At 49.0% G+C, this 27980-nt stretch overlaps 11 protein-coding genes and 1 non-coding gene across 12 annotated transcripts; 6 read left to right on the forward strand and 6 right to left on the reverse strand.

The window, feature by feature from the left end:
- Nucleotides 1-398: 398 nt before the first annotated feature.
- BU24DRAFT_376671 (uncharacterized protein) lies at nucleotides 399-3364 on the reverse strand. The gene is made up of 2 exons (XM_033524622.1): nucleotides 3099-3364; nucleotides 399-3050 (listed from the first exon to the last, which is right to left on the reverse strand). Exons 1-2 carry the CDS (start codon nucleotides 3270-3272, stop codon nucleotides 447-449), a joined length of 2778 nt encoding a protein of 925 aa, XP_033379808.1. The 5' UTR covers nucleotides 3273-3364; the 3' UTR covers nucleotides 399-446.
- Nucleotides 3365-3423: 59 nt separating this feature from the next.
- On the forward strand, nucleotides 3424-7530 carry BU24DRAFT_281789 (P-loop containing nucleoside triphosphate hydrolase protein). The gene is made up of 2 exons (XM_033522725.1): nucleotides 3424-3758; nucleotides 3810-7530. The coding sequence occupies exons 1-2, from the start codon at nucleotides 3680-3682 to the stop codon at nucleotides 7373-7375; spliced, it is 3645 nt and encodes a 1214-aa protein (XP_033379809.1). The 5' UTR covers nucleotides 3424-3679; the 3' UTR covers nucleotides 7376-7530.
- BU24DRAFT_426557 (uncharacterized protein) lies at nucleotides 7453-8463 on the reverse strand. Its single transcript, XM_033529003.1, has 2 exons — nucleotides 8211-8463; nucleotides 7453-8159 (listed from the first exon to the last, which is right to left on the reverse strand). Exons 1-2 carry the CDS (start codon nucleotides 8239-8241, stop codon nucleotides 7651-7653), a joined length of 540 nt encoding a protein of 179 aa, XP_033379810.1. The 5' UTR covers nucleotides 8242-8463; the 3' UTR covers nucleotides 7453-7650.
- A 103-nt stretch (nucleotides 8464-8566) lies between these two features.
- BU24DRAFT_426558 (cysteine proteinase) lies at nucleotides 8567-11321 on the forward strand. Its single transcript, XM_033529004.1, has one exon. It carries the CDS (start codon nucleotides 8830-8832, stop codon nucleotides 11119-11121), a length of 2292 nt encoding a protein of 763 aa, XP_033379811.1. The 5' UTR covers nucleotides 8567-8829; the 3' UTR covers nucleotides 11122-11321.
- A 160-nt stretch (nucleotides 11322-11481) lies between these two features.
- Nucleotides 11482-12767, forward strand: BU24DRAFT_426559 (hydroxyacylglutathione hydrolase). Its single transcript, XM_033529005.1, has 7 exons — nucleotides 11482-11593; nucleotides 11645-11687; nucleotides 11737-11824; nucleotides 11881-11952; nucleotides 12005-12038; nucleotides 12092-12526; nucleotides 12579-12767. The coding sequence occupies exons 1-7, from the start codon at nucleotides 11528-11530 to the stop codon at nucleotides 12687-12689; spliced, it is 849 nt and encodes a 282-aa protein (XP_033379812.1). The 5' UTR covers nucleotides 11482-11527; the 3' UTR covers nucleotides 12690-12767.
- Nucleotides 12768-13034: 267 nt separating this feature from the next.
- On the forward strand, nucleotides 13035-13116 carry BU24DRAFT_t72. The gene has a single exon. It is a non-coding gene; the product is annotated as a tRNA-Arg (tRNA).
- Nucleotides 13117-14699: 1583 nt separating this feature from the next.
- On the reverse strand, nucleotides 14700-17118 carry BU24DRAFT_426561 (Lethal(2)denticleless protein). Its single transcript, XM_033529006.1, has one exon. The coding sequence runs from the start codon at nucleotides 16925-16927 to the stop codon at nucleotides 14858-14860; it is 2070 nt and encodes a 689-aa protein (XP_033379813.1). The 5' UTR covers nucleotides 16928-17118; the 3' UTR covers nucleotides 14700-14857.
- A 179-nt stretch (nucleotides 17119-17297) lies between these two features.
- BU24DRAFT_426562 (nucleic acid-binding protein) lies at nucleotides 17298-22979 on the forward strand. Its single transcript, XM_033529007.1, has 3 exons — nucleotides 17298-17768; nucleotides 17819-22240; nucleotides 22301-22979. The coding sequence occupies exons 1-3, from the start codon at nucleotides 17319-17321 to the stop codon at nucleotides 22826-22828; spliced, it is 5400 nt and encodes a 1799-aa protein (XP_033379814.1). The 5' UTR covers nucleotides 17298-17318; the 3' UTR covers nucleotides 22829-22979.
- BU24DRAFT_281853 (uncharacterized protein) lies at nucleotides 22950-23645 on the reverse strand. Its single transcript, XM_033522726.1, has one exon. The coding sequence runs from the start codon at nucleotides 23448-23450 to the stop codon at nucleotides 23070-23072; it is 381 nt and encodes a 126-aa protein (XP_033379815.1). The 5' UTR covers nucleotides 23451-23645; the 3' UTR covers nucleotides 22950-23069.
- A 754-nt stretch (nucleotides 23646-24399) lies between these two features.
- On the reverse strand, nucleotides 24400-25625 carry BU24DRAFT_466181 (uncharacterized protein; the record flags this gene model as incomplete). The annotated part of the gene is made up of 2 exons (XM_033532338.1): nucleotides 24400-25304; nucleotides 25364-25625. 2 exons carry the CDS (start codon nucleotides 25623-25625, stop codon nucleotides 24400-24402), a joined length of 1167 nt encoding a protein of 388 aa, XP_033379816.1.
- Nucleotides 25626-25686: 61 nt separating this feature from the next.
- BU24DRAFT_282113 (uncharacterized protein) lies at nucleotides 25687-26548 on the forward strand. Its single transcript, XM_033522730.1, has 2 exons — nucleotides 25687-25942; nucleotides 25995-26548. The coding sequence occupies exons 1-2, from the start codon at nucleotides 25904-25906 to the stop codon at nucleotides 26367-26369; spliced, it is 414 nt and encodes a 137-aa protein (XP_033379817.1). The 5' UTR covers nucleotides 25687-25903; the 3' UTR covers nucleotides 26370-26548.
- Nucleotides 26444-27715, reverse strand: BU24DRAFT_426566 (Triosephosphate isomerase). Its single transcript, XM_033529008.1, has 4 exons — nucleotides 27610-27715; nucleotides 27471-27541; nucleotides 27005-27395; nucleotides 26444-26955 (listed from the first exon to the last, which is right to left on the reverse strand). Exons 1-4 carry the CDS (start codon nucleotides 27645-27647, stop codon nucleotides 26703-26705), a joined length of 753 nt encoding a protein of 250 aa, XP_033379818.1. The 5' UTR covers nucleotides 27648-27715; the 3' UTR covers nucleotides 26444-26702.
- Between the last annotated feature and the right edge of the window lie 265 nt (nucleotides 27716-27980).

A 27980-nucleotide genomic window follows, 5' to 3' on the forward strand; every position in this document is an offset into this window, starting at 1 on the left:
TGTGCGAGTGTGCATCACTTGTTGAACATGGACACCAATCTCGCATCCCACAAGATTCCACAAAGATTCCGCCATGGTTGGTCGAATTAGAAAACTCTTCCTGGTAGATTGTCGCATGTCCTCGTATGCACCCTGCTTGGTCAGCGTAATAATTCCCCGACCCTGATGCTGGTTCTATCTCGAGTCCGCTCTAATAGGGGCCAAACCAGCCAATATTAGACGCGACATAGACAAATATTTTCCTGATCGAGCCAGCAGCCCAATGATCCAACAATCCAACATGTCCAAGTCGGATGTTGTAGCCGAGACAAAATTAGTCGTCCCCCTTCCCTCGTGGTGATGCAGTTGACTTCGATGGTGGGTGGATCATGCGTGAGGACTTGTCCAAATGCTAAATGGTATCTCATATGCAAGAATGCTACTACTATTTACGGGAACGGAAAGGTCTACAATACGATGCGCTCGAAGCTGTACTTGGGAACCCGTTTACTTATCAACATACCCATCTCACGAGCGCTTCTCTCCTCCTTCTTTCCTCCCTTGCCTGTCTTCTTCTTCTCAATGCCCATGTCTGGCTTGCCACCAAGGGGAAGCATGGGCAATTCACCGTCTTTCGTCGCGTTCGCCATAAACGGTTTACCTTGTTTCTGCAACCTCTGGCTCGTGGGCTTTTGACTCTGAGCAGAATTTGATGCGTAGCGCAAGAATTCGCTCAAAAGGCCTCGCATAAACCTTGCTTCCCAGAACCCATTAAGAGCCGCAGATGTGTCGAAAAGAAGTTCTTCGATGGTCTCGTCCTCTGCATCCTGTGAATCGGATGCACCGAATGAAAGCCAAGCGCTAGTACCGACAGCATCCAGCGCACAGCTTAATAATGAGGCAATGATAGCGACGGCTTGGTTTTCTGGGTCTTCGGCGCCAGGAACTGTTCCTGACTCAACAAAATCGTACGATGATGTCCAGCCTCCGTTGCGCAACTCAGAGTGAAGAAGCTTGATCAATGATTTGAGAGCTTGGCGAGACATGTTGGATCGAAGAGCGGAGCTGACGACAGGTACTGGGAAGGTATGAAGTCGAATAAGTGCTGGGCGAAGAGTATGGCTGCGTACGAGAAGACCATTGTCCAACATAGACAGGGCATGGTCGAGATCGTGTGCAGCGGCTTCGATTTCTGAATCCAGATCGACATCCATATCGTCATTTTCAGCGCCGTTGCGCACATGGCCATTGGTAAGTAACCTTGGAAGGCCTTCTGTGTCAGGGCGTTCGTCCAGGCTGTGGATGAGCGCGCCAATCGCGTGCACTACTTCGCCTACAGGAAGGAAATGACTGTGATTTAGGACAGCGGACAGGATATGAAGTTCAGGATCGAACTTGATAATGGATTTTACGATATCGCCGTCCAAGACATCAATGGTCAACCCTTGCTGTTTCTTGCCATACTCTAGAAGAGCGCGACGAATGGATTCTTTGGTGACGAATCCCGATAGAAGAAGCCATTGGAATACGTTTGGTGGGAAGAAGACGATTTTAAGTGATCCTTGGCCAGGACTTTCCGTAGCGGGTTCCGTGAACTGGAAAATTCTACTGAGAGCAAAGAGGGCCTTGGGTCGGTGGCGATACCGTTGAGATTCAGTCACAACGGCCGGTAATTGCCATTTTCGCAGTGCTTTCTCCTTTGTATCACCTTCCCCGTCCATATCAATGGCACTGGAGTCATCAGCCACGCCGTTTGATGATTCGATAGCATTGTGTGAGGCATCGAAGGAGAGGGGGATGTCCAGGTCCTGCGCAAAGGACTCTTCAAAATCGGCAACGTTTCCTTTCGAAGCTTGTTTGCTCAGCTTTTGTGCCCTTTTCTTCCATTCAGACATCTCTTTCTCAGAATACACATGACCGATGCCTTTTCCAATCGAATCAATAAGAAGAGAGCCGGTTGTCCTTGGCCTTTTACGGGCAATTGTGCCGCTGAGTGGAGTTCCGACTAGGTCATGTTTGCAGATGCTGACTACAAGCTTAAGCTCGCTGAAATAAGTGACCAGTGTTGGTGACACTTCGTCCTTGTCTGCCGGCTTGGGTTCTGATTGCTTCCTTTTCTTGGATTCTGGAAGGATGGCGTTCCCGTGCTCAAAGGTATGCAGCGCCTGCACAGAGCTGTATTTGACATCAAATAACCCACATGTCTTCCCCGAAGCTGCAAAAACCAGGTCCGTGGAAATGCGCAAGAGAGTATCCATACCTGCGTCGGGGGCTTGGAAGCTTGAGTAAATCCTGGGAGTTGTGCTTGTCAGATCGTATGAGATGAGCTGGCTGCCGGCCAGTTCATGAAGTACACCGCTGGAAGCATGAAGCGCGTAGTGTCGCACGGCAGTGTCTTTGACAGATGAGGATGAGTGAGGTGCTAACGTCCATGTCAAAAGCTGCTTTACCGGGCTGAGCTGATTGCTGATGCTATCTGGCGATCGCGGTTGCAACTGGAAGATCCCGAGTGATCTTTGGTGATTAGAGCGTCGGAAGATGATGCAAAGAACGGGGGTTAAGTCCAAGATTTCCGCGTCTCCAGCAAGCGATGAGTCCAAAATAACAGCAATATCCTCCCTATTCTTCAATAGACCGTCGATGGCAGCCTTCCCAGTTGTGCAAGCAACATATTCAATCTCCAGAGCATCCCCGAACGGTGGCAGCAAAGACTGCACATTAGATTCCCATCTCTGTTCCTCAAGATTGGCGCTGAGACATTGAATGCGCCCATTCTGGAGAACCACAATGACATCGTGCGATCCATCAGACACGGTGTATGAATCGATAGCCACTACTTTGTCCGAGAGAACGAATGTTGTCTTCACCGTGTCTGAAGTCCCATCCTTCTGTGTGGATTCGGCGAAGCATAGAAGCTGAGAATCTGTCGAGGCCGGTTGCGATATCGCCGCATATGTATGCCGATAGGCTGGCCCTTTTGAACTTCTCCGCCTATAAAGCGAGTGAGGCGCACTTGCGAAAGAAGTCTGAGGGGGTAGTGCGTAGGACGTGACTAGTTGTGGATTTTGAACCTGCGATAGTGTGAATGCTTGTCAGGGCGTTGACAGGATAAAACCTACGCTGTATACCAGAATCCCTTCTCCGTCAACTCCGACGACTACTTCAGTCCTCTTCCTCTTTTTGGTTCCATTGATGCTGAAGACGCAGGCAGCCTGTGTGCGCCCAACTGCATTGATGGGATGTGGTAATGATGCAATAGTGAAAGGCGCACCAATTTCTTGAGTAGACGACATCGCAATTACCAGACAAGGTCCTGAAAACCTCTTAGACGTCCGGTGGTGTCGTCAAGCTTCGAATGGAAAGCTGCACTAAGTGAGGAAACTGCGAACCATAAATTTTACGATCTCGAAATGATGGCAGAAAAGTGAAGGCGGTGGCCGAGGAAATCTTGGCACCCGCCAGCACGTGATCAGTTTTTACGGACGCGTCTCTGGGTCCGCCGCGTTACTTCCCGACTGAGCACTGACGTCGCGAACGCGCCTTCTCATTCGAAGTCGCCGTAATATATTATCCTGCCACCTATTTCCACGACACAACACGACAGCCTCAATTGCTTTTCAAGTTCCTTTTTCTCTTCTACTATTACTCCGCAAGGCGTTGGAAATGTGCTAGCTCCACGAGAAATTTACCTTACCATTACATGGCCATGACTGCGGTTCGTACCGTAATGCATCTGGAGGAAAAGAAATCTATACATCCCTTTTTTACGAAACCTCAGGGTGTGTACCGGATAGAATCATGAACTTGACACTATTCTTACTCTCGTATAGGTGAACCATTATCAGAGCAGCCCAAAGATGCCAACGAGTCCCCATCCAGCACAGCTATCGAGACATCGAATTATGAACAACCCGCAGCGGATGCGAACAATCTGAAGCCTCGAAAGAAACGGTCACGAAACTCAGGCGGAACAAGTCTTCATAAAACCAACGACAGTAATGGTGGAAACCAAACTTCACTTGAGCAGTTCACTAGTGGGACCCAGAACGGGAAGCTAGCCATTCACCCAGGTCAGCAATTGCAAGAGGACAGACTACCTCCCATACAAGCAGAAACAAACGAAGAGCGTCGAAAGCGTCGAAAAACCGCCTCGCCAGGCCCATCTGATACACAACACGACGGTACACATGAGAGGGCAAGCTCCTGTCAACCCGAGCAGATACAACATGAAAATGCGGCTAATATCGAGTCGAAGATCGATGCCAACTCAGATGCTGTGGCTGTACAAGGAATATTGTCGGATCTCTCTGGCGAGAAGGCTGAACATAATGCTGACGCCACGGCGGTAACTCCAACAAAGAGCCAAAAGAGAGTGCTTAAAGTCACCAAGAAGGGGAAACTCCTCTCGTCTCCTCCAACGAAGTCCACGCCGGAACAAGGTAATAGCCCGAAGAGAAGACGGACACGCAAGACCTCCAAACCCAAGCCTCCCTCTACGATTACAATAATTACCTACGGAGGGTCAGATGTTACCAATCGTCAGCTGCTCGGAGAGAAGATCGATTTGATTCTCAATGGCAAAAAGACTGTTAAATCGTCCCCATCGTCAACAAGTAAGGCGACTATCAAGCCGAAAGGGCCACCAAAGGCAACCCATCCCTTCTTTCTAGGGAAAAGTGCACCGGTAAAGGACCCCGACCCATCTTCAGATCTCAAGACTATCATTCCCTCACCTCCACCTAAAGGGCCTCGAAAGACCGCAGTGACCCCAGGAAAACTCCGTGCAGAGGGGTATAGTTTGCAGTCCGCTCGCCACGTCCCCTCGTTTGGGCCTATTGCTGGAGATAGCCATGTGCCGAAATTTGCTGGAATGAAAGAAGCTCTCTGGCCGTCCAAAGACACCGCACATGTTCGTAGCATCGACGATTTGGAGCATTCGCAAATACCAAGACCGGAATGTCTAGAAACCTTACGTAAGGGCAGAAAACTCAAAAGCCACATCTCTAATATAGCACCTGCGGAGGACTTGATCTCAAGACTTGGATGTGAACTCAGGAGCATTCTTGTGGACGCAAAGGGAAGCGACATATTGAACCAAACAAAACAACATGGACACGTTCGATTACCCACTCGATTATTGACTACAGGTGTGAACATCCAGGAACGATTGTGCGAGGAACTTAAAACTGCACCAACAAACCGGTTTCTGAACCACCATTTCAACAGCATCGAGCATACCCTTACACCTTTCGACAAAGGCGAGTGTGAGCAGCAGTCTTGGGTTCAAAAATATGCTCCATGTTCTGCGACCCAAGTTCTCCAGGCCGGTAAAGAGGCCATCGTTTTGCGGGACTGGCTACGCAGCCTGACAGTCATGTCCGTGGAAAGTGGGAAAGATGCCAAAGAAGCTAACACCGCGACGGTGGAGCTACGGAGACATCCAAAAAAGAAAAGGAAAAAAGCAGAGAACGATTTCATTGTCGACGACTTCGAAGATTTTGCAGCCGAAGACATGATAGAGATATCCGATGGCGAAGACTACGGTGGACACAGCAGGCCTATATCCCAAGGAAAAAGTGTGAAGCAACCCCAATTTACCAGAGACAAAAATGTCGTAATCATTAGTGGCCCTCATGGCTGTGGTAAAAGCGCCACTGTCCACGCCGTTGCTAAAGAGCTAGGGTTTGAAGTCTTTGAGATCAACTCTGGAAGCCGTCGTTCTGGGAAAGATATCCAAGATAGGGTCGGAGACATGACTGCCAACCACTTGGTTAACCACAAGCGACAAGACGGTGCACCTAAACAGCAAACAGCAACCGCCGATGACACAGATGCCGAGCGAAACGCCTTAGCCTTGCAAAACGACATAGACAGCGGACGGCAAGGCACTATGACCTCATTCTTCAAGGGAAACCCACAAATAGGAGTGAAACTAAAATCAACCGTAGACAAACACAAAAAAAGGGATTCCCAAGCTCAAACTACCCTCCTACCGCCGAAATCTCAAAAGCAGTCATTGATCTTGTTCGAGGAGGCGGACGTGCTTTTCGAAGAAGATCAACAGTTCTGGGCGCAGGTAATCAAACTTGCGTCTCAGTCGAAGAGGCCTATCATCATTACGTGTAATGAAGAAGCCCAAATTCCAATATATGACCTTCCGTTGGGGGCAATATTACGTCTATCCCAGCCTCCTTCCGATTTAGCCACAGACTACATGCTCACATTAGCAGCGAAAGAAGGCCACATTGTCAAGCGCCAGGCAATCTCAGATTTATACCGATGCAAACGTCAAGATCTTCGGGCTAGCATCACTGAGCTTGATTTCTGGTGCCAAATGTCTGTAGGCGACAGGAAAGGTGGTCTAGAGTGGATATATCAGCGCTGGCCTCCGGGAAAAGACATCGATGAGGATGGCCGACCTCTTCGAGTCGCTAGTAAAGACACATACCAAGCTGGCATGGGTTGGCTGTCGTATGATCTAATGCTCTCGTCCGATGACATTGGTTTCAGTGTCGAGGAAGAGCTATTGAAGGAGGCTTGGGAAGACTGGGGGCTCTCACCCGAATGGAGAACCGCATCTGGACCCACTGCTCCCATGACCACAGAAATATCGCATTTGGATGAGTTGGCACAACTTGATGCAATGCTCGAATCCTGCAGCGCCGCTGATGTTTACTGTCGAGTGGGTCTTCCCTCTTACGAACAGGTAATCGACGAACCTATCAATACATCAGAGTCCCGCCTATGGGAAAAGGAACGCGCTAGCTATACTATAGATGCGTCCCTATTGCAATGCGATCAAGCGAATGATTATGCCGCCTTCGACACAAGGATATTCATCCAGAGCCGATTAGCTATCCAGAGCCTACGTGGAAGCAAGTCACAAGCTGTTACCGACTCCGAATTCAATTTCAACGCGGCAATAGCCCACCACGTTCAAACCTCCGAGAATACTACATCCCTTGACCGGTCAAATTTTTCCCAAGCGTTTGACATTCTTGCCGAATCATCTCCTACGACTACCTCATCCTACCAACTTATTGCTTCATCTTTTGACCGCACATTCCGCATCATGGCAGAAGACCTGGCACCGTTTGTTCGCTGCATCGTGGCTCATGAGTTACGTAGCGAGGGAGAGCGTGTTCGTCGCAGCAACTTGCTCAGTGAAGGTGGCAGAAGTAAGCGTCAGCGCACAACTAAAGCAAGTCGAACGGCGCTCGAAGGGGGCACGAGAGAGACTAAGAGGAGGGAGAGGTGGTTCGATCAAGATCTGAACCGTTCCCTAGTCATGGGTACAGCTGGACAATCCTGGAGTGGACTAGGAGCAATAGGAGAAGTGAGTGAACTAGAGTATTCGACCAGCACTCCCGCCAGTGTAACAAGTACGCCAGAGTGAATGTGCATGGAAGGATTTGGCGTTTATATTCAACACATGATACCACATAGCATTGCATGAAGACATGAGATTATGCATTTCAAGGGCATATTAGGGGTCATTTTACATACCGGGTATCTATGAAAAAATACTGCATAGGCGTTCTATAGACCGTACGCCAAATCCGTCGTTTGATCTTGTATCCTCCTTTTGATCGCCACCTAATAATTGTGATCGTGATTCGTAATCCAGCAACACTTCTGACTTGATTCTTGACAGACATCTCACACCTCAATTTACAAGATCTCGTCCTCCACCTCGGTCACCTGCTTCACTTCTCCAGAGATATCAGCGACCACCGCAGTATCTTCTTCCGCATTTGCCATTTCTTCGTCTCCCCAGACTTTTCGTTCCGTGCTTGGTTCGTCATCCTCCTCTTCAGCGAGAGCATTGAAGGCATTTTTACTTTTTGCCTTCACTTTCTCGCCATTCACCTCGTCCCAGCCTTTCGCTCGCTCTCTGATGACCTTCTCTCGTCCCAGACTCTTTTGTCTCTTTAGAGCCAACTTCTCTACATTATTATCCGCTCGCTCCATTCCTTTCAAACGTCGCAAATTCTGTTGTCGCTTAAGTTGCTTCGACTGCGATCTCTTGGTAACACCGCTCGACTGCGCAGCTAATACATGGGGTTTGGGGTCGACATTAGGTGGAGCTTTTGCTTCGGAAGGTGTAGGCTTGAGCGACTTGTCAAGATCGATTGATGGAGAGGCGGCACGTCGGGCGGCCCGTGAGTGAACGGTAGCTTCTATACAGATGTTAAAATCGAGTTTTTCTGAGCAGCGATGGCACATCATACGGCGCTTCTTCAGCTTTGCTGTCTTGGCCATTGTGAAATTTGGTACTATTGTGTGGTGGGAATAGTTTTTTGTGCGACGAGGTCAAAACGGCCTGTACTTTTTCCGTAGTATGAGACACACGCCCGCGGGGTAGTGCTCTGGAACAGTGATGGAAGTAGAAGAATATGCTTGAAGTACAGCGTGGCCCCCAATATATTGAGTGGTCAGATGGTCTCCTAAAAGGGTTTGTAGGAAGGTTTTCTGGTGATTTAGCGGCGCAATAACCATTACCAGATTTCAACAAAAAAAAGTGGTTTCGGAGGTGAACGCCAAGATGTTCATAGGTCGCCGCGTTCCTCATATGAGCCACCAATCGCTCACGTCTGTCCTCGCCACTGCGCGCACTTTCGGATCGCGACGATACGGTTATATTACCTGCGCCTGTCTATCTCCATGTCGTATACATTCCCAGGAGATCTATCCCGTTTGCTGTTTTTCGCTACGGCCTGTATGCGCTGGCCAGAACGTTGAAATATCACGACCGCATCGCTCTATCCTATATCCACCCTCCCGAACAAAACAACCCTTCACAATCGCCGCGAGACAATCTACAGAATTCACATAGACCTGGCTGGAGTTATGAGCGACCAAGACCTTTGGGACCGTTATAACCGCCAGTCTAGTAGTCCATGGACGAGTGAATGGTTCACCGGAGACTTCTCCAATATAACAATCGGGTCATGCCTCGCTGGGCTTTTGACAGGCGCATTCATCATTTTTAAAACACTAGAGATACTTGGGTATCCTGTCTGGTTGTGGCTACACTGGGCAATGGCGGCGATCTCAAATACTTTCTCAAGTACTAGCAGTAACGGAACTGCTAGTGGCGATACGCAAGACTCAAATATGCAGAACGGCAGCGCGAAAGTCTTCGGCAGTGTATTTGGGCTGAGCAACGGACTTATCGGAAAAGGTGTAAGAGGCGTCACCGGTGCGCTCTCTAAGAGCTACACCAGCGACGTGCCCGCGGGTTTGGGCAACTGGGATAATTCTTGTTATCAGAACAGCGTGATTCAAGGCATGGCTTCGCTACCTTCTTTACGCGAATACCTCCACAAGACAACAGCTCAGTACCGCAGCCTTGACAAGGAGACTACTAATGGGGCGCTCTATGATATGATCAACAATCTTAATAACCCAGAGCATCGAGGTCAACACTTTTGGATCCGGGGGAAACTGAAATCGATGAATACTTGGCAACAGCAAGACGCACAGGAATATTTCTCGAAATTGTTGGATGAGCTGGATAAAGAGGTACAGAAAGCGACCACACAAAAACGAGAGACCAGCGCTTCGTGGGTGCTCAACGTGAAGAGGCTAGCTGGCCTATCTTCAACAGCACAAAAGGACGACACAGAAGAGGAGGATGAGGAAAACGAGGAGGGCGAGCCGGAGGATGTTAAGGCTGAAGAGGAGGATTCTGTACCGCCCAAGCCCCCACAGGTCACGCCCAATCCCCTCGACGGCCTCCTTGCTCAACGTGTTGGGTGCATAAACTGTGGATATACTGAAGGATTGTCCATGATCCCGTTCAACTGCATCACGGTTCCCCTAGGAAGTGGCAGATCTCATTATTACGACGTCCGAGAGTGCCTAGACGAGTATACCAAGCTAGAGTACATCGAGGGCGTTGAATGCGCCAAATGTACCTTGCTCAAGGTGCACGACACCTTGACCAAATTGGCACCAGTACCGGATTCTCCCTTTGCAGAGCGTCTTCGCGCTGTGCAGGAAGCACTCGATGAAGAAGATTTCGAAGATAAAACACTGAAGGCTTGTGGCATCGCCAAAAAGAATTGGAGTCAGACTACGAAGTCGCGCCAAGCTGTTATTTCAAGGGCTCCAAAGGCTGTTGTACTCCATGTGAATCGAAGCATATTTGACGAGATGACTGGAGCACAATTGAAGAATAGTGCCCCTGTGCAGTACCCACAAGTATTGGATCTCGGGCACTGGTGCTTGGGCAGTCAACTGCCCGAGTCACCAACCCCCAGTGATGTCGCTGAAGAGCGATGGCCAAAAGATCCCAATGTTTCCATGCTCGGAGAACTAGCCGTTGATCCTGAAACGAAAACTCTATCACCTTTCCAGTACAAGTTGCGAGCAGTGGTCACCCATTTCGGAAGCCACGGGAACGGCCACTACGTGTGTTTCCGTCAACACACAAGTTACAAGAACGAAGTCTCAACAGATGGCGAAATTCCAATAGAGTCCTCGCCTGACGAGCAGTGGTGGCGGTTTAGTGACGAGAATGTTTACAGAGTTTCAGAGGATGCCGCCCTACACCAGGGTGGCGTCTTCATGCTATTCTATGAACGCATCGATGTGGAGGTCAGCTCCTTACCGAGTCACAAAGAAGCAAATTCGGCCCCTGTCAGCCTGCCCGAAGAATCGACAGGGACAAGCATTGCGCTATCCAACGCAGAGGCAATTGCATCGAGCATAGAAACGGCCGCAGAAGTTGAAGAACCCGAAGGTATATCTGAGAATCACCCACTCTCTCCACCGGCGTCACCAAATCTTACGCCTAGTGATTCACCGACCAAACTTACTAAGATGGATCGTTGTCTCGAGGAGAACAATGGTGCTAGAAGTGCCTATCTTACACCACCACCTGAAAGCGTGGCTTGTGACAGCGAATTAGATGCGGACACACCTAAAACTATCGATGATGGGTCTACCAAAGTCCCATCTATACGAACGCCAACAGATGATGAGCAGACACGTGTAGATATGGTGACTGAAACTCGTGAAGAGGTGCTGTCATCTGTTCAAACGCAATCACCGAGCCCTCAAAAGATGCGAACAGCCGGTAGCACATCCAATCGGACGAATGATAACAGATCAAGCTTGCCCATGGTTAGCGTATGAAGATGGACCGAGATTACGGGATGCATCTATACGGCGTTTATTGTTTCTTACACGCATGGAATGGAGTATCTCGTGAGCATCCTAGGCGCCTTCTATCGCCGACACGGATAGCATTTTTCTATGCCATTTTTATTGCAGCATAATTTAGCAAATACCTAGACTAACAATTCAATTACAAATGCCACGTCCATATATGTAACAAGTCATTCCAGTAGTGGATACAAAATAACCCGCCTCTGTGCAAAACGTGAGTCGTTGAAATGCGAGCAACGTGGTTGGGTCGGACGCAACACCGTAACTCCGAGCGAGTGACGTCTTATCGATAGAGGTTGAGTAGTAGAACGTCATCCTCGGCTTAATGATGTTCATGAGGAAAACAACACGAATATTCTTCGTCATCTTCCTTATGAGCCTACTCACAGCTACCATCAAACGTAACCCGTTCAAGTCACTATCGAAGTCTGTCTTCAAAGTAAGCCTGCGGCCTAGCATCATTTCGCGCAGCCATAAGCTAATTGCAAAGCCCGTACCAACACGCGCCATGCATATCCAATCGATTCCCATGTGTTAGAGTACCTTCATGGGCTTACTTGCACACAATCTAACGCTCTATAGGGGAAGGAACGGGCAATAATTATGCCTACCTTGTCACCGATGACAAGTCAAAAGACGCTGTCATTATTGATCCAGCAAACCCACCAGAGTAATTCTAGCCCCCTCTGATTATTCAACACATGATTTGATTGACCTCTCTTGCAGAGTTCTGCCAGTATTGAGGGAAAAGACGGATAGTGGAGCTATTAAACTTTCCAAGATCATCAATACTCATCAGTAGGTTCTTGGTGGTGCATTGTTGTTGTATAAAACTAACCTTGGTCGCCAGCCACCACGACCATGCTGGAGGAAACGTCGAAATCGTAAGTTCACTTTGCTTTGGGAGGTATCAAGGATGGTCCGTTGATATTTGCAGCTTAAACATTTCAAACTACCCATTATTGGTGGCAAAGACTGCGACAAAGTAACAGAAACACCACCCCATAAATCTACTTTCACGATCGGCGAGAACATCAAGGTCACCGCACTCCACACTCCCTGCCACACTCAAGACAGTATCTGCTACTTCTTTGAGGATGGCAATGACCGTGTCGTCTTCACTGGTGACACTCTCTTCATCGGTGGCTGTGGACGCTTTTTTGAGGGCAATGCAGCGGAGATGAACAAGGCCCTCAATGAAGTCCTTGCTGCTCTACCCAACGATACCAAAGTCTATCCCGGCCATGAGTACACGAAAGGCAATGTCAGATTTGCAAAGAAGGTATTGAACAATGATGCCATTAAAAGATTGGATGAGTACTCTCAGGCAAACAAGGAGACCCAGGGCAAATTCACAATCGGTGATGAGAAGGTATATTCATTGCATAATTCATGTCTCTCACCACGCTAAACATATTTTCCAGGAACACAATGTCTTCATGCGTGTCAATGATCCTGACATCCATGCATTAGTCGGAAAAGATCAACCCGTGGAGGTCATGAAGACTCTCCGAGAAATGAAGGATAGGTCGTGAAAGACTCGTGAACCCAAAAGCATAAAATGCATAGCTACATAGTCCCATAATCAATGGAAAATGGCATTCTGACTACAATCGAATCAAACTGAATGTGAAAAAGATGATTAATAATTGGTTGTACGCTTTCCAATTGGCGCCACAGAAGCGGGGCACCAAACATCACCCACATGCTGCATAGGTGGGGTGGGGCCGTGGAAAAATTCTGCTTAAGCATCACCAACACTCCGTACAGTAGAATATGCACAGAAGAATTACAATGCATTGAGCACTTTATTTAACTCTGGATATGTGTTTTGCAATTTCAAAATCATTCATCAATCAAACAACACGATCAATTGATTCGGCCGTGTGGCCCAATGGCAAGGCGCTTGACTACGATTAAAGTGGTATCAAGAGATTCCAGGTTCGACCCCTGGCACGGTCATCTTTTTTTGCATTTTCATACCTCTAGGTTGGAAGTGTTTCCACCTATTCATTCGTGTTTTTAGGTGTCCTGGTAGCTCCATCAAAAAAAGGGGGATAACTACTAGATGTAGTATCTGCTTTCGCTTTTCTTTTTTGCTTCCTGGAACTTGTCAAATGTAAAGTTCTATCATCTCTGGAACAACGTTTAGGCTTGATGTAAGCCGACTTTGAATTTTAGATTTTTAAAATGTAAATATTCATTTAAAAATTCTGTACCTTCCTAGATTTCTGTATAAGATTGTTGGATGGTGTCTCTTTCTTATATAGACTTTCTTAGGGGGCATAGTTTAGCATTTAAAACTAGCATTATTTTAGGTTACAGAGTAATTCCATGTCATATATTATTTCCCTGCTCTCCTTTGACTTTGTTCTTTTGTTCCCATGCTTGTTCATTAAACTATTTCAACATATTGCAAACAAATCAATGCTACTGTAAAAAGGTTCACTACTGCAACTAGAGAGAGAAACAAGTACAATTTTGAATAGGTGCACATAGTTAAGATATGAGATACACATCTCATACGTTATCATCCCCCGACCTACTCAATTGTAAGCTTTTAAGTATTGCCTAAAGAAAAGGTGTTGTGGGTCATGGCTTCGTGACAAGTCGCCGTGGAGGCCTTCAAGAGACCGGAACAGGATAATGTGTGCTTTGGACGTATCCGAGGGTTAGGGAAGGAATCGTGGACGTAGCACTTTAACCCTGTTGACTGACAAGAAGAAGGATGTCTGCTAAAAACCTTGATGTTGCTTATTGCGTGTACTGTGTGGCTGTGAACAGAGCTAAGAAAAAAGGGAAAGATTGATCAAAAGACTTGAGAGGCCGGACATCGAAGTATGTGTAGATCTGTGTAGAGAGCTATTTCATTTGATAAGTACTGAGCTGACTTGTGAGGCCCCAATAGCTTAGCAAGGCAGATGATCTTCAGCACTGAGTTTGACACATACATCCATGTGAATTTGCTTTTTAGTTCGCTATGATATAGCAAAATGGAATGAAGTGATGCAACTGATTACAACACGATGACTCAACACCGAAATTGAAGCCTTAATGCACAACCATGTGAAACCAAACATGGGACTGTTGTATGCATAGTACAAAATCTCTAATTTAAGGCACTAGAGTGCATCTAGAAAGGGCCCTATGCGAATTTCTGTAGCAAATTATGTATGGTCGGGCTTATCGAGAAGGGCTTGATTGCCAACCAATTTCCATTCCCATTCCATTCCAAGGTTGACGTAATGAGAAAGCAACCAAGCATCGCCTACTCAAATCTTACTCGAAGAATTTGAGAACTAGACTTTTGCTTCTCGGCCCATCTCGACAGTGCACAGCTGTAACGAGGCGGATCACTGGTTTTACATGCTACCAGCCTTAGCACCTGAGCCTCTCTTCAAATACTTTAATATTTTTAATCGACCCTTAACGTTCTGCTTTAGTCTTCTATGCTGTCGACTGTAGTCGCTGTGTTACAGTTGGGCCCTTCAAACAGACGGACATTGCCTCGTCACTGCTATAGACACAAGGAGAGTTTTTGGAGATGAATAATGTATTGATATAAAGGAGCTCAATAGCCCATGCTTGCCCGCTTTGTACTTATGCAATGCAATCCTAATGCCATGCTGAACTAAAATATATGCATGAATGATAACGCCGAGGTATATTGCTCGCTCCAGTCGCTGATAATGCCAAAAATGAATCATTCGTCGTCTTCGTCATAGTCACCTTCTACGTCCGCCCATCCAGCCTGCCACCTACGCCCTTCCGTCTCGCCTTTCAGCCTCAAGTCACGCGCTTGTCGACCTTCTTTCCACCTCCGCACTGTACAATCATCGCCAACGGAGACTAAAGCCCCGTTTCTTAACCAGGAAACACTCGTGACTTCAGCGTTGTGGCCACGAATGAGGGGCGTGCCATGTTCATAGATAGGAATAGTGTCTTCCAGAAGACTTGGGAATCGGCTGCTAGTACTAACGCTGCGTGATGAATGCAACTGAGAGGTATTGACAGATGAGAGTTGAGGAAGTTCATCTTCCTCTTCGTCATGTTGTTGTGGATCACGCTTGAGCAGCCTTTCATCGGTGGGGAACAAAACGGGACAGCCATCTGTGCTTCCCACAGCCAGAAGTTCGGATCGGTCGCCTTGAGCTTTGCGAAGAGAAGCCTTTACGTAGAATGATCCTGCATGAAAATTTCGGTGTCGGAAACCATAAATGGGACCAAGACCTTCCTGACCAACGGCGCCAAATCTTTGACTGGAAGATTGCAGGGACAGTTCAGGGGCGACCCCAAGAATGAGATGGCTCATTGAATATGCATAGACTGTGTTATCTTTACTGAGTGCATACAGTCTTGTTGCATCACCGTTTAGTGTGAGCGAATTGACAGCATAGTGTCGGTGTTTGTTGTGTGATTTAGGCTGAGAAGTTGTTGATACAGGCAAAGCAGGACCGCGTAATGAGTAGCGGCCTCGAATGTCCCACAGTTTAATACTTGTGGATGCATCTGATGCAGTCAAAAGCAAATGCTTCCGGCCTTCTGGAAGGAAGGACAGGGCTGTGACTGAGATATCAGATCGACGATTGACCGCCTCGCTCTTCCCTGACATCTCTCTTGACCCTTTCATGGATGCCATTGAGCTCATGTGCCCATAAGCGCTATCAGCATGAGCTGAGGTGAAAGTCCGGATAGAGCTGGCGTAAGGGGCGTCAGGACCCCACGCAGAGTGCACGTTTGTTCCACCACTACATCTGAGATCCCATATATGGACCGCGCCATCTCTACTAGAAGTGGCTACGATATTATCCTCTCCAGGTTGGAAGCGAACTTGTTTCACGGACGATTTATGTTTTGCGAGTACGCTCACGCACTGTTGCGTACGCGCATCCAATATCTGAGCAGTTTGGTCTCCCGATCCTGTGGCGAGGTACATATCGTCGGAAGAAAATTGGATGTCCATGATGGCGTTAGAATGTGCCCGGAATGAGAGGTGAGACTTGGTAAAATCCGAGGAAGCGGTATCCTCTGCGTCAAGCAAATGAACCCAGCCATCTTCATCTCCTACCGCAACCATGAAATTTGTATTGCAGCTCGCGGTACAGAATGGTGGAGCACCTTGAGAGAGTTGGTGATAGTCGTCAGAGCCACTATAAAAGTTGGCCGTGTGATCTTGCCAAGAAGCACAATGATCCTGGACGTAGCCTCGGCCTACGCTCGAGATACCACCAAACGATCGCTGCAATATCCGTGATGTGCCTCCCAAGCTCTTTAATCGTCGAATTGGTGCAGGGAATACGGGAGCTTCATCGAAAATAGGTTGCTCATCCTGGAGAATGGTGAAAGGGGGTGGAGTAACGTATCGGCAACGTTTGGAAGGTGACGATTGTGCTGGGGAGGTTTCTGGGGATAGATAGGGTCCTTTGCGTTTTCGACTATTCGATTCAGGAGTTTGAGGTTGTGTATCCTCCATTGCATCTGCAAAATTTACCGTCTTCCGAGGTGTTGTCCGGCGAGTGGCATTCCGACGGTTTATAGCGGATTGTGTGATTTCCTGGAGCTGGCGTCCTGATCTCCCGAGAGTTGATGAAGACCCTGACTTGGTGTTTCGAGGAGTAAAGAATCGGGTGAAGCGTTTTGGAGTGATGGGCGGCGGTTTCTTCATCTTTCTTGAGCCCATAGTTGGTGCAGGTGGTGGTGATGACGACAATGCAAAAGGCATCTCTGATAACGGGTTGTAGTGGCATTCGCCGGTAGGAAGAGGAGAAGACATGGCTCAAGGACGTTACACAGACAGTGATATAACAATTAGGCCTTTGTAGAGAGGAGAAAGACGACGAAGAACCAACAGCAGAGATGACAAGCGGAGGCAAAAGCATAGATCAAGCTGGGAGAGGTTGGAGCTATGCACAGGCCCCTCGATCGCGACGCGACAGTCGCGATTCTTCGCGCAAAGTGGCTTGGCACCAGGGACACTTTAGTCCGAGTTTGGGAAGATGTCCACAGCAACACCACGACCACCAGAAGTAGACTAGACGTCGGCGGACGGAGAATCAACAACCACCGCCCCCACTTTTTTTTCCTTGAAGCAGCTCTACCCAAAAGTTCTGGAAAAATTGTTGTATGCGTCTCGTGCTTTGCGCAAACACCCCTCCACAGTCGCAATGGCACCCATAAAACGAAAAGCAGAGGGTGGAAACGCCCCTGCGAAGAAGGAAAAAATATCAACAACCGACAGGTCTTCCAAAAGACGCCGGACATCCGATGCTGCTGCCGACAACGCAAAGCCTGCCAACTCTAAGTCCTCTAGCATTGCTCAGAAATCGGTCTTCAATGAGGAGGAAAAGTCATTCCCGAGAGGTGGCGCAAGCGTGCTGACACCATTGGAGCACAAACAAATTCAGGTCAAGGCAAATCAGGATGTGCTTTTCGAACAGGCCGGTCTCAAGCCCTCCGGCGCTGGCGACTCGGACGGCGCAGAGTCGGATTTCGATGTCGACATGGAGGATGCACCAAAGGCATCGAAGAAGAAGAAGAAGTCAAAGAAGGGGAAGAAGAATGACAATGACGAGGATGTAGAGAAGATAATCAAAGTTGAAAGTCTTAGTTTCAAGGTGCGCAATGTTGAACGAGAACTATGCTATCGCACGCTAACAGTTACCAGAGACTCGCACAAGGCACCATGGTACTCGGTCAGGTCGCCGAAATCACCTCGAGAGATATAGTTCTTGCCCTGCCTAACAACCTCGTCGGTTACGTTCCCCTCACCGCCATATCTGACAAGATGAACGAAAAGATTGAGAAGTTGATCGCTGAAGAAGAACCAACCGACGAAGGTGGTAGTGACTCTGAAGACTCAGATGAATTGAATCTCGAGGATATGTTCTATGTTGGACAATACCTCCGCGCTCGCGTAACCGCAACTGGCGATGACAGTGTCGCAGAGGGATCGACAAAGAAGAGGATCGAGTTATCCGTCCAGCCCAGCCTTGTCAACGGCGGCATCGAGAAATCAAGCATTGTCGCCAACACTGCTCTTCAAGCATCCGTACGAAGCAAAGAAGATCACGGCCTCATCATGGACATGGGAGTGGATGACCCGAAATTGAGCGGCTTCCTAGCTAAAAGCGAGCTTGACCCCAAGATGGATTTTTCCAAGGTTCAGGAGGGATCTGTGTTCCTCTGCTATGTCTCTGGAACATCTTCGAATGGCCGAATCATTAAGTTGTCGTCCGATCACCAGAAATTTGGCAACCTGAAGAAGCTCAACCACGTATCTGAAGCTCCAACGATCGACGTTTTCCTTCCTGGTACCGCTGTAGATCTACTTGTTACTGATTCCACCGCAACAACTGTCACCGGCAAGATCATGGGAAGCCTCGACGCGACTGCAGATGTCATACATTCCGGATCGGCCTTCAAAGGGGATGATGTGAGTGAGAAATACAAGATTGGCTCGAGGGCAAAAGCAAGAATTATCTGCACATTCCCAGGTGCCGATCCCAAAAAAGTGGGCATTTCAATGCTCGATCACATCGTTGCTTTGGCCCCTTGCCTATCTGGAAAGCCGAAGGAAAAGAAAGACCCGCTCACATTAGCGCCACTCTCTTCTTTTATCGAAGAGGCGAAGGTTATCAAGGTTGAGCCTCGATCCGGTGTTTATTTTGATATTGGTATCAGAGATGTGTCGGCATTTGCTCACATATCGAGACTGACGGACGGTAAAATCGAAGTTCTCTCTGACGACTCTGGTCCTTTCAAGTTGGGAGCTAAGCACCGAGCACGAATTTTGGGGTATAACTCCCTGGATGCCGTTTTCCAACTATCTCTAGAGACCAAAGTACTCGAACAGCCGTTCCTCCGCGTCCAGGATATCAAAGTTGGTCAGGTTGTGAAAGGAAAGGTCCACAAGATCATTAACGACCGGAGGGGATTCACCAATCTACTTGTAAATCTCGCCGAAAATATCACGGGCCTAGTCCCTGAGATACATCTTGCCGATGTCCGACTACAGCATCCTGAGCGCAAGTTTAGAGAAGGAGCCTCCGTTACGGCGAGAGTTCTCTCTATCGACTACGAGAAACGCAATGTCCAACTGACTTTGAAGAAGTCTCTTGTTAACTCGGACATTGAGCCCTGGACTGATTATTCTGCCATTTCTGTGGGAGACAAGGGTGTAGGAACATTAGTAGATGTGCAGCAAGGCGGAGCGATCGTTCGATTTTACGGGGATGTCACAGCTTGGCTCCCAGCTGCCGAGATGAGCGAGGCATACATCGAAGATGCCACTAAACAGTTCAAGAAGGGCAGTGTGGTAAATGTCCGTGTGATATCGATTGATCCAAAGGCAGAACGGATGTTGGTATCCTGCAAAGATCCTGATGCTGTTGATCCTGAAAAGGATGCCCTCTTCAGGTCCCTGACCACTGGCGATATTGTGCGTGGCACAGTCATTGAGAAATCCGATGAGTCAATAACTGCCGATCTTGGCCATGGAGTGAAGGGAGTATTGAGGATTGGTCAGCTTACAGATGGATCAGAAAAGAAGGATAAGGCCACAATGGCGAAGGTTCGTGTTGGTGGACCTATCGAAGACGTGGTAGTGTTGGATAAACATGATAAGTCACGCACTGTTACCTTATCCAACAAACCAAGCCTCCGAAAAGCAGCACAGTCCACTACCCTTATCACGAAGTTCCAGGATATCCAGACAGGACAGGTCGTGCATGGTTTCGTGCGTGGCATTCTACCAAACCAAGTCTTCGTTGAATTCGCTGGGGGTGTGGTCGGCCTACTCTTCTCTTCCCAGATCCCAGACGAGATGAGAACTACTGTCAACTTTGGCCTCCGACGAGATCAATCAATCACTGCCAGAGTTACTCATGTAGACGTTGGGCAAGCACGATTCTGGCTCTCTATGAGGTCGGAGACTGATCCTGCAGCAAATTTCACCACGCCGGAGGTGACTGGAGAGGCAACCGTCAATGCCGTCGACGATAAGGTCAAATCTACGACTGATCTTCAGTTTGGAACATCGCTCAACGTCCGAGTCAAGTCCGTGAAAGACACTCAGGTTAACGTCCAGGTGTCGGATAATGTCCAAGGCCGTATCTCTGTGGCCGAGTTGTTTAACAACTGGGATGAAATTAAAGACAAAAAACGACCCCTGGCCCAATTCAAGGCGAACGACATCATATCTGCCCAGGTTCTCGGTGCTCATGATGCTAGAAACCACCGATTCCTTCCAATCACGCATCGACAAGGCAAGGTACCCATCTTCGAGCTTACAGCGAAGAAGGCAGAATTGAAGAGCAAGCACGATGTTTTGGCCCTAGAGAAGATCAAGAGCGGCTCATCGCATATCGCTTTCATCAACAACATTGCCGACCGCTATGTTTGGGTAAACATCTCTGCTAACGTCAGAGGACGCATCGCATTCCTGGATCTTTCCGATGACCTCTCGTTACTCTCCGATGTAGAGGCTAATTTCCCACTGGGATCTGCGCTAAAGGTCCGAGTCAAAGCAGTCGACACGGCTGCAGGCCGTTTGGATCTTACCGCAACATCTGTGTCGGCAAAGTCGTCGACATTGAAAGATATGAAGCCTGGACTTATTCTGCCCGCACGAGTCACCAAAGTTACTGGCTCATCAATCATCGTGCAAATCAATGAGAATATTGCTGGCCCTATCTACCAGGAACATCTCGCCGACGATTACGATCTAGCAAAGCCAACTGATCACAAACCGGGAGAGGTCATTCGTGTCTGTGTCACTGAAGTTGACCTGCCGAACAAGAAGCTTGGACTGTCCGCTCGCCCCTCGAGGGTGCTCAGCTCCTCACTTCCCATCAAGGATGTTGAAATCAAGGATAAATCGGAATTGAAGGTGCAGCAAGTCGTTCGCGGTTTCATCAAGCGCTTCGCTGACAATGGTGTTTTCGTACGTCTTGGTCCTCATGTCGATGCATTCGTCAAGATTGCCAACCTCTCCGACTCTTACATCAAAGACTGGAAGTCAGGTTTCCAGATTGATGAATTGGTTCAGGGCAAGATCATTGCCGCCGGACCCGACCTCCGTACTCCTCAGATGTCTCTTAAGAAGTCGATTGTGGAGGGCAACTTTGCTCAACTGCTTGAGTTCAGTGACATGACTGCCGGACAGATCGTTACTGCCAAGGTCCGAAAGGTTCAGGACTACGGTGTTTTCCTCGTTGTCGATAACTCACAGAATGTCAGTGGTTTATGCCATGTTTCTGAGCTTGCTGATAAGAGAGTGAGCGATGTCAAGTCTCTTTACAAGGAAGGAGATGTTGTGAAGGCCAAGATCTTATCAGTAGACACCGGAAAGAGAAGAATTAGCTTTGGCCTCAAGTACTCGTACGTGAGAGAGGAGAACGAAGAGGATTCTGACGAGGAGATGGGAAGTGGCGATGAGGATGATGAGGATGCATCGGACAGCGAAGACTTGGATGACGAGGATATCGAAATGCGCAGTGTGAAGGATGCTGAGAGCGACGAAGAAGATATTGCCGCAGATGCCGAATCCGAAAGCGACAACGACGATGAAGTTCCAGAAACCTCCGCTTTGACTGCAGGAGCTGGCTTAAGCACTTCGGGATTCGACTGGACTGGCGCCACTTTGGATTTCGACGAGCCTAATGCGGCCGCTGCTGCATCTTCTGACGACGAGGGCACCAAGAAGAAGAAAAAGAGCAAGAAGGCAACCATCAAAGAAGACCGAACAGGCGATCTAGATGCATATGGGCCCCAATCAGTCGCTGACTATGAGCGTCTCCTGCTTGGTCAACCTAACAGCGCCGAGCTCTGGGTCCGATACATGGTCTTCCAGCGTGAACTTAACGAGATCGACAAGGCACGCCAAATCGCAAGGCGAGCACTGGCAACGATGAATACTCGGGAAGAGAAAGAGCGACTTGACATCTGGACTGCCCTCTTGCATCTCGAGAACGAGCACAGCAGCGATGACACTGTCGAAGAGACATTCAAAGAGGCCCGCCAGAACAACGACGACCGCGAGATACATGAACGCATGATCAAGATCTACATTTCTTCTGGAAAGCTTGATGTAAGCTCCTCCCAATGTCCCTAATATTCCATGAACGTATTTAACTGACAAATGCAACAGAAAGCAGATGAGCTATATCAATCCATGATGAAGAATAAGTCCTTCACGCCTACCACATCCTTCTGGCTCTCATTCGCATCATTCCTTTTCTCAACCCTACAGCCGCCATCACCGGCTCGCGCTCGCGCACTTCTGCCTCGTGCCACGCAGTCCGTCCCCACTTCAGAGCACCGCTACTTGACGACCAAGTTCGCTGCTCTTGAATTCAAGTCCCCCAACGGCGATGCTGAGCGTGGTCGTACCATCTTCGAGGGCCTTGTCGACACATGGCCAAAGAAAGGTGATCTCTGGGACACGTATCTGAGTCTTGAGCTCAGCCACGGCAGCGAGAATAACGTCCGTGATCTGTTCGAGCGGATGAGCAAGCAGAAGATGAAGAAGAAGCGAGCGGCGACTGTGTTCAAGCGCTGGAGAGACTGGGAAGTGAAGGTCGGAAACAAGAAGGGAGTCGAGAAGGTCAAGTCTCTAGAAAAGGAGTGGAAGGAGAAGAAGGAGGAGGGAGACGAGCAGAACGACGCTGATGAGTAGAACCATATGTACATGCAGTACATAGCAGAAGACTTGGTATAAAGGAATCATGTACGCGACCGACTAAGGCATTTACAACATGCGCAGCGCATGCATACCGGCGTTATTTGATGAAAAGGGGAAACCAAAAATATGTAAAAATTTTCAACTTACCATCTTGTTATAAAATATCATTCACGTCAACCGTTATCCATGCGCTCCTTTTCAAAACGTTGATGCACATACTCGCCCCCTAACCCCCTCAAATCTTGCAACCACCTCCCTCCGTTCCATCAACCTCAAAATACAACCCCCAATGCAACTTACACCCCGGATTGAACCCACTCCCACACTTCGTACACTGGCTCCCACACCCCAGGTACTCGCTCACACCAAGCACATGCTTACACTTCCCACATAACACAGCACCCTGCCCTCCTTCATTACTCGCGTCCTTCTCGTACACTTCCTTCGGCCATGGGGCAGAAGCATGCGACTCAAGCGCGTCGTGACAGCTGATACAAGCGTAGAACTTCTGACAACAGAAGTGCTTTATGGCGATTATGTCGAGCGGAGAGTGCCAGTGGGTGCATTGGGTTAGGGGGGTCACGGAGAGCCCGTGGACTGTTGGTGGTGGTGGCATTATGGAAGGGATTGGGGGCTTTGTAGAGGGTTTGGAGAAATGGAGGCTTGGAGGTATGGAGTTGGGGTAGGTCTTTATAGTGGACGAGGGATGAGGTTTGTTGATGGTGGAGGTAGTTCAGAGGTGGGGTAAGCGGCTAGTAGTAGCTCGGAAATGAAATGCGTGCATCCAGTTCCGAGGGGTGATTGAATCATCTAGGAATATCACCATGTTAAGTCATGAAGGAGGATGATTCGAAATGATAGCTATTAACTATTTACATGCATATCGCCTATGCTGAGATATCGTTACATGGTTGAAACCGATCACCTTACCAGACAAATCTTCTGATGTGCTGGAGCCAAAATGGTAGGACTTTTTGAAAAGGATGCATACGAAGCTGTGATAGAAATCTGTACCAAGATAGAACACGCAAGCATCACGGTAAGATCACTAAGAAGGATATCACTCCTTACCTTTTGATCTTACCTAAAGCACCAGCTATGTGGCCATGCATACTTACATACCTACCAATAAACCAGAAAAAGAAACCCATGGAATATGTAATAACACAGAAAATGAAAGTCACCTTTGCCCTACCCTTCCCCCCATTCGCAGCCCAGATACCCATTTCATACTCTGTTTCGAAAAGCACTGGTCGCAAGAGTCGTGAAGGCTCGCATGTATGTTGGAGGGAAGGGTGAAGCCTTCCAAAGGAAAGTGGTGGTGGTGATAAGAAACCGGAGGTAAAGGGGATGCTGTCGTCGAGGAACAAAGCCAAAGCCTACATGGTCGATTCAGGTATTCAGTGACAAAATATTGTCCCTTACCCTTTGCAATGCGCTGCCATAGAGTTTGACGCTGAGTGGCTTACCCTGACTGGCGAAGAGGCTTAGGAGAACAAGTCGGTGTAATTGAAAGTACCTTTGACAAACCCAATTGGAGAAGATTCCGAGCCGCTCGATGAAGCTCAGTATCTCCGTCGTGTCCTCGGATCGTCGTAATTGTCGCCTTCGTAGCCACGTTTGCGTGAGCCATGGTCATCCCGGCCGCCATACCCACCGTCGCGGTCGCGATCTCGGTCGCGGTCTCGGTCACCACGATAGCTTCCACGGTCTCTGTTGCCGAGTGGTTCGTTGTTGGCTCCACTGGAACCACCGCTTCGATCGCCGTAACCACGTCTATCGTCGCCATGACGGCCACCGCCGCCACCACCGCCTCCATAGCCGCCCCGACCGCCGCCACGAGGTCCCGAAGGGGCACCATCGGGCGCGAAACCATTTGACTGGTATCCAATGCCCGACCTTCCACCACCACCGCCTCCACCGAAACCACCGCCTCGAGGACCACCAAAGCCGCCGCCACGGAAACCACCTCGATCGCCCCCGAAACCGCCACGACCGCCACGGAAGCCTCCCCCTCCAAAGCCTCCGCGACTTCCAAAGCCGCCCCCAGGTCCAGAAGGAGGACCAAAGCCCCCAGGGCCTGAGGGACCGCGAGCAGGTCCAGCCTTGGTGTAATTCCTTCCACCAAGTCCACCGCCAAATCGACGTGGGCGCCAGCCGCTAACAGTGCGACCGCGCTCCACATCGACGAGGACACGCCGATCTTTGATCTTGATACCGTCGGTCTCCTTGTAGGCGGCTTTCATATCCTTTTCGCGCTCGTAGACGATGAAGGCATAGCCGCGCTTGCGCTTCTTGAGGGGTGCATCGCTAGGCTGCGTGATGTCTTCGACGATTCGGATCCTTTCAATCGGACCATAACGACCAAATTCGCGCTCGAGGTCGTCAGAGGTCACGCCGTAAGCCAAACGCGACACGAACAATGTCTTGAAGGCATCGCCCTGGACCTTGGGGTCTTCGGCGGGTTTGTCTGTGTCAAAAGTCAGAATCAAGATCATCAAAATTGCGCAACCGAGTAATGTCGCATACACTCGAGGACGCCTTCGGTAAGCAGTTTTTCCTGTTTCTCCTTCTTCTCTAGTTTCTTGCGGTCGCGCTTCTGGAGCCAACTGTCTGTAGGCACGTAGCCATCATTATCCTTGTAATCCCTCAAGGCCTGCATATACTGGCCGATGCCGCCGATGTTGGGAGTCTGTCGTTTCTCGGGCGCGTGGTCGCTAGGCTCAACCCATCGCAAAGGTGGTCGCGGCGCGAAAAGGCTGAGTAGCATAGGCGGGAGTTTGTCCGTCATGATGAAGTGATGTCCCCACGGCTATGCGCCGAGGTGCAATCAGAGTCGAATGAAAGGAAACGGAAAATTAAAAGAGGGAGGAAGGGAGTGACGATGAAAGGTGGCAAGTCTGGTGTTTCTTGAGGACGGGGAATGTTCTTTCAAGGAGAACCAATGCTCCTTCCCGTTTCTGGGATCTTGGCGCTCGTTGCCTAACACGTGATAGCGCCAATCTCGAAAACTTACGAACGTCGAACATATCATCAATTGAAGCAGTCCACCCAACATCCCGTTGCAATATGCCTGTTTCAGCCATCAACACAGTGGCTAAGGCCCGAGTAAGTCTCAATTCTACTTCTTCTTTTGCTTTAATATGCTGACCGGAAACAGAATGGCGTCGGTGCCTTCATCCTACAATGCAAAAAGCTCGACTTCCATTACTGCGACTGGGCCGGCTCATCACGCGGCATGAACGCTTTCATAAAATCATCGCTCCCTGCCTTCGCCGCGCGCAATCCACAAATCGAAATCTCTGTGTCTCCAAGACCGAACAAGCACCCGGTAATTGTCGGCCACTACATCAATGGCCGCCAGAAAGCTATCTGCGTGCGGAACATGACGAATCATGAAGTCAAAGAGAAGGCATTACTGCTGAGGGATGCCAGCGGAGACAAATTGAAGAAGGTCACGAAGCCAGTAACGAGTTTGAATGAGAGCGTGAGAGGAATCTGGAGTCCTTTCCACGGATCGAAGATCAATATATAAGCGCTAGGATGGAACATGGAGAACGGAGGGACTATACCACGCTACTGGGCAGAGCGTATGTACAAAATATATGAGGAGGAACTTGGGTTGTGTATTAGCATTATAGGCGCATATCAGGTCGCATGTACAGCACATGTGTGATTACTTGTATAATGTCATGAGATATCAAAAGAAGCGGACTTGCTTCGAATCATCATTTTACATTTTCATTGACTGCATATTTTGATCATCAAAGGTGACGCGAAGGTATCATCAGGGACCCTTTGGCCCAATTATAGCCTATTCTTATTTTATATCCAACTGGCTCTATAGCTTGGTGGTCAGACCATGCATTCAAGCTTTGCTGGAGTTGGAGTTGATGATATCAACGAAAGCAGGCTTCAAGCTAGCACCGCCAACGAGGAAACCATCGATATCGGGCTGCGTGGCGAGATCGCAGGAGTTCTTCTCAGTGACACTTCCTCCGTACAGGATACGGGTGTTGTCCGAGGCCTCGGTGGAGACCTCCTTCTTGAGCCACTCACGGATGGCAGCATGGACCTCCTGGGCCTGCTCAGTGGTGGCAACCTTGCCAGTACCAATGGCCCTACGAAGAGTCAGAGAATGTTGGAAATATCAATGGGACAGGAGCTTACCAGATAGGCTCGTAGGCAATGACGATCTTGGACCAGTCCTTGACCTTGTCTGCAACAGCCTTGAGCTGCTTGGTGACAACCTCGATGGTCTTGCCAGCCTCGCGCTGCTCCAAGCTCTCTCCAATGCAGAGAATGACACCAAGTCCACCGTCAATGGCTGCCTTGGTCTTGCTTGCGACGAATTCGTCGGTCTCCTGGAGGATAACTCGCCTCTCGGAGTGTCCCAAGATGGCCCAGGTAATGCCGGTATCCTTCAACTGGTCGGTGGAGATCTCACCAGTGAAAGCGCCATTGGGCCTGTCGAAGACGTTCTGGGCAGCGACCTCGATACCCTCGCGAAGGTGCTCACGGGCGAGGAGAAGGTAGAGGCAAGGAGGAGCGATGACGACCTCTGGTTTGAAGATCAGCCTTGTGTTCTTTGCAATTTGTTTGCGTCCATCGCGGCACGGCTAGCTTTGAAACATACCGGTGTTAGAATCGAGTTTGGCCTCGTTGATGTTGGCAATGATTTCCTTGATGGACTTGATGTTGCCATTCCTTTGCAATGGTTTGATCGTCAGCTCATGAGTTCTATTGTTGTGCTTATTTGCGCAGGCTGAACGTACATCTTGAAGTTACCACCGACGAAGAATTTGCGTGCCATGGTGACGGTTTGATTCTGATAATTAGTCAGAGAAGGGGTATAGGTAGATGCGTGCAATAATGGAAATAGGAAGATGAGGGCAGTCGTGGAGTAGGTATATCGTGTCAAGGGGAATGAATGTTGTTGAGTGGGTCTGGACTGAGAAGTTTTGGTGGGGTCCGCCGAGGGGCAGAGTGACGACAGGCGCGACCTCTTTCTGTCTCACCACCAATAGAAGTGGAGAGACTTTCGGCGAAGGTCGGAGTCCTTTTTGCTTTTCTTACTTCGCGGCCGTGGGCGAACAAAAGAAAACAACGGAGATGAAGAATCTTATTACTTTGCACATACCCGTGT

Source organism: Aaosphaeria arxii (assembly GCF_010015735.1).
Source record: "Aaosphaeria arxii CBS 175.79 unplaced genomic scaffold BU24scaffold_9, whole genome shotgun sequence".
In the NCBI taxonomy this organism is placed as follows: Eukaryota; Fungi; Ascomycota; class Dothideomycetes; order Pleosporales; genus Aaosphaeria; species Aaosphaeria arxii.

Bases quoted from the DNA above. Each gene is read 5' to 3' on its own strand.
- BU24DRAFT_426561 (XM_033529006.1), bottom strand. From the start codon at position 16,927: ATGTCTTCTCCTCTTCCTACCGGCGAATGCCACTACAACCCGTTATCA.
- BU24DRAFT_426562 (XM_033529007.1), top strand. From the start codon at position 17,319: ATGGCACCCATAAAACGAAAAGCAGAGGGTGGAAACGCCCCTGCGAAG. The intron at 17,769-17,818 runs GTGCGCAATGTT...AACAGTTACCAG, and splicing joins TTGAAAGTCTTAGTTTCAAG to AGACTCGCACAAGGCACCAT. The intron at 22,241-22,300 runs GTAAGCTCCTCC...CAAATGCAACAG, and splicing joins TTTCTTCTGGAAAGCTTGAT to AAAGCAGATGAGCTATATCA.
- BU24DRAFT_426566 (XM_033529008.1), bottom strand. From the start codon at position 27,647: ATGGCACGCAAATTCTTCGTCGGTGGTAACTTCAAGAT. The intron at 27,542-27,609 runs GTACGTTCAGCC...ACCATTGCAAAG, and splicing joins GTCGGTGGTAACTTCAAGAT to GAATGGCAACATCAAGTCCA. The intron at 26,956-27,004 runs GTAAGCTCCTGT...GACTCTTCGTAG, and splicing joins ATTGCCTACGAGCCTATCTG to GGCCATTGGTACTGGCAAGG.
- BU24DRAFT_376671 (XM_033524622.1), bottom strand. From the start codon at position 3,272: ATGTCGTCTACTCAAGAAATTGGTGCGCCTTTCACTATTGCATCATTA. The intron at 3,051-3,098 runs GTAGGTTTTATC...ACACTATCGCAG, and splicing joins AAGGGATTCTGGTATACAGC to GTTCAAAATCCACAACTAGT.
- BU24DRAFT_281853 (XM_033522726.1), bottom strand. From the start codon at position 23,450: ATGCCACCACCACCAACAGTCCACGGGCTCTCCGTGACCCCCCTAACC.
- BU24DRAFT_426558 (XM_033529004.1), top strand. From the start codon at position 8,830: ATGAGCGACCAAGACCTTTGGGACCGTTATAACCGCCAGTCTAGTAGT.
- BU24DRAFT_426559 (XM_033529005.1), top strand. From the start codon at position 11,528: ATGAGCCTACTCACAGCTACCATCAAACGTAACCCGTTCAAGTCACTA. The intron at 11,594-11,644 runs GTAAGCCTGCGG...CTAATTGCAAAG, and splicing joins TATCGAAGTCTGTCTTCAAA to CCCGTACCAACACGCGCCAT. The intron at 11,953-12,004 runs GTAGGTTCTTGG...CTTGGTCGCCAG, and splicing joins AAGATCATCAATACTCATCA to CCACCACGACCATGCTGGAG.
- BU24DRAFT_282113 (XM_033522730.1), top strand. From the start codon at position 25,904: ATGCCTGTTTCAGCCATCAACACAGTGGCTAAGGCCCGA. The intron at 25,943-25,994 runs GTAAGTCTCAAT...GACCGGAAACAG, and splicing joins ACACAGTGGCTAAGGCCCGA to AATGGCGTCGGTGCCTTCAT.
- BU24DRAFT_281789 (XM_033522725.1), top strand. From the start codon at position 3,680: ATGGCCATGACTGCGGTTCGTACCGTAATGCATCTGGAGGAAAAGAAA. The intron at 3,759-3,809 runs GTGTGTACCGGA...ACTCTCGTATAG, and splicing joins CTTTTTTACGAAACCTCAGG to GTGAACCATTATCAGAGCAG.
- BU24DRAFT_426557 (XM_033529003.1), bottom strand. From the start codon at position 8,241: ATGGCCAAGACAGCAAAGCTGAAGAAGCGCC. The intron at 8,160-8,210 runs GTATGATGTGCC...ACATCTGTATAG, and splicing joins AGCAAAGCTGAAGAAGCGCC to AAGCTACCGTTCACTCACGG.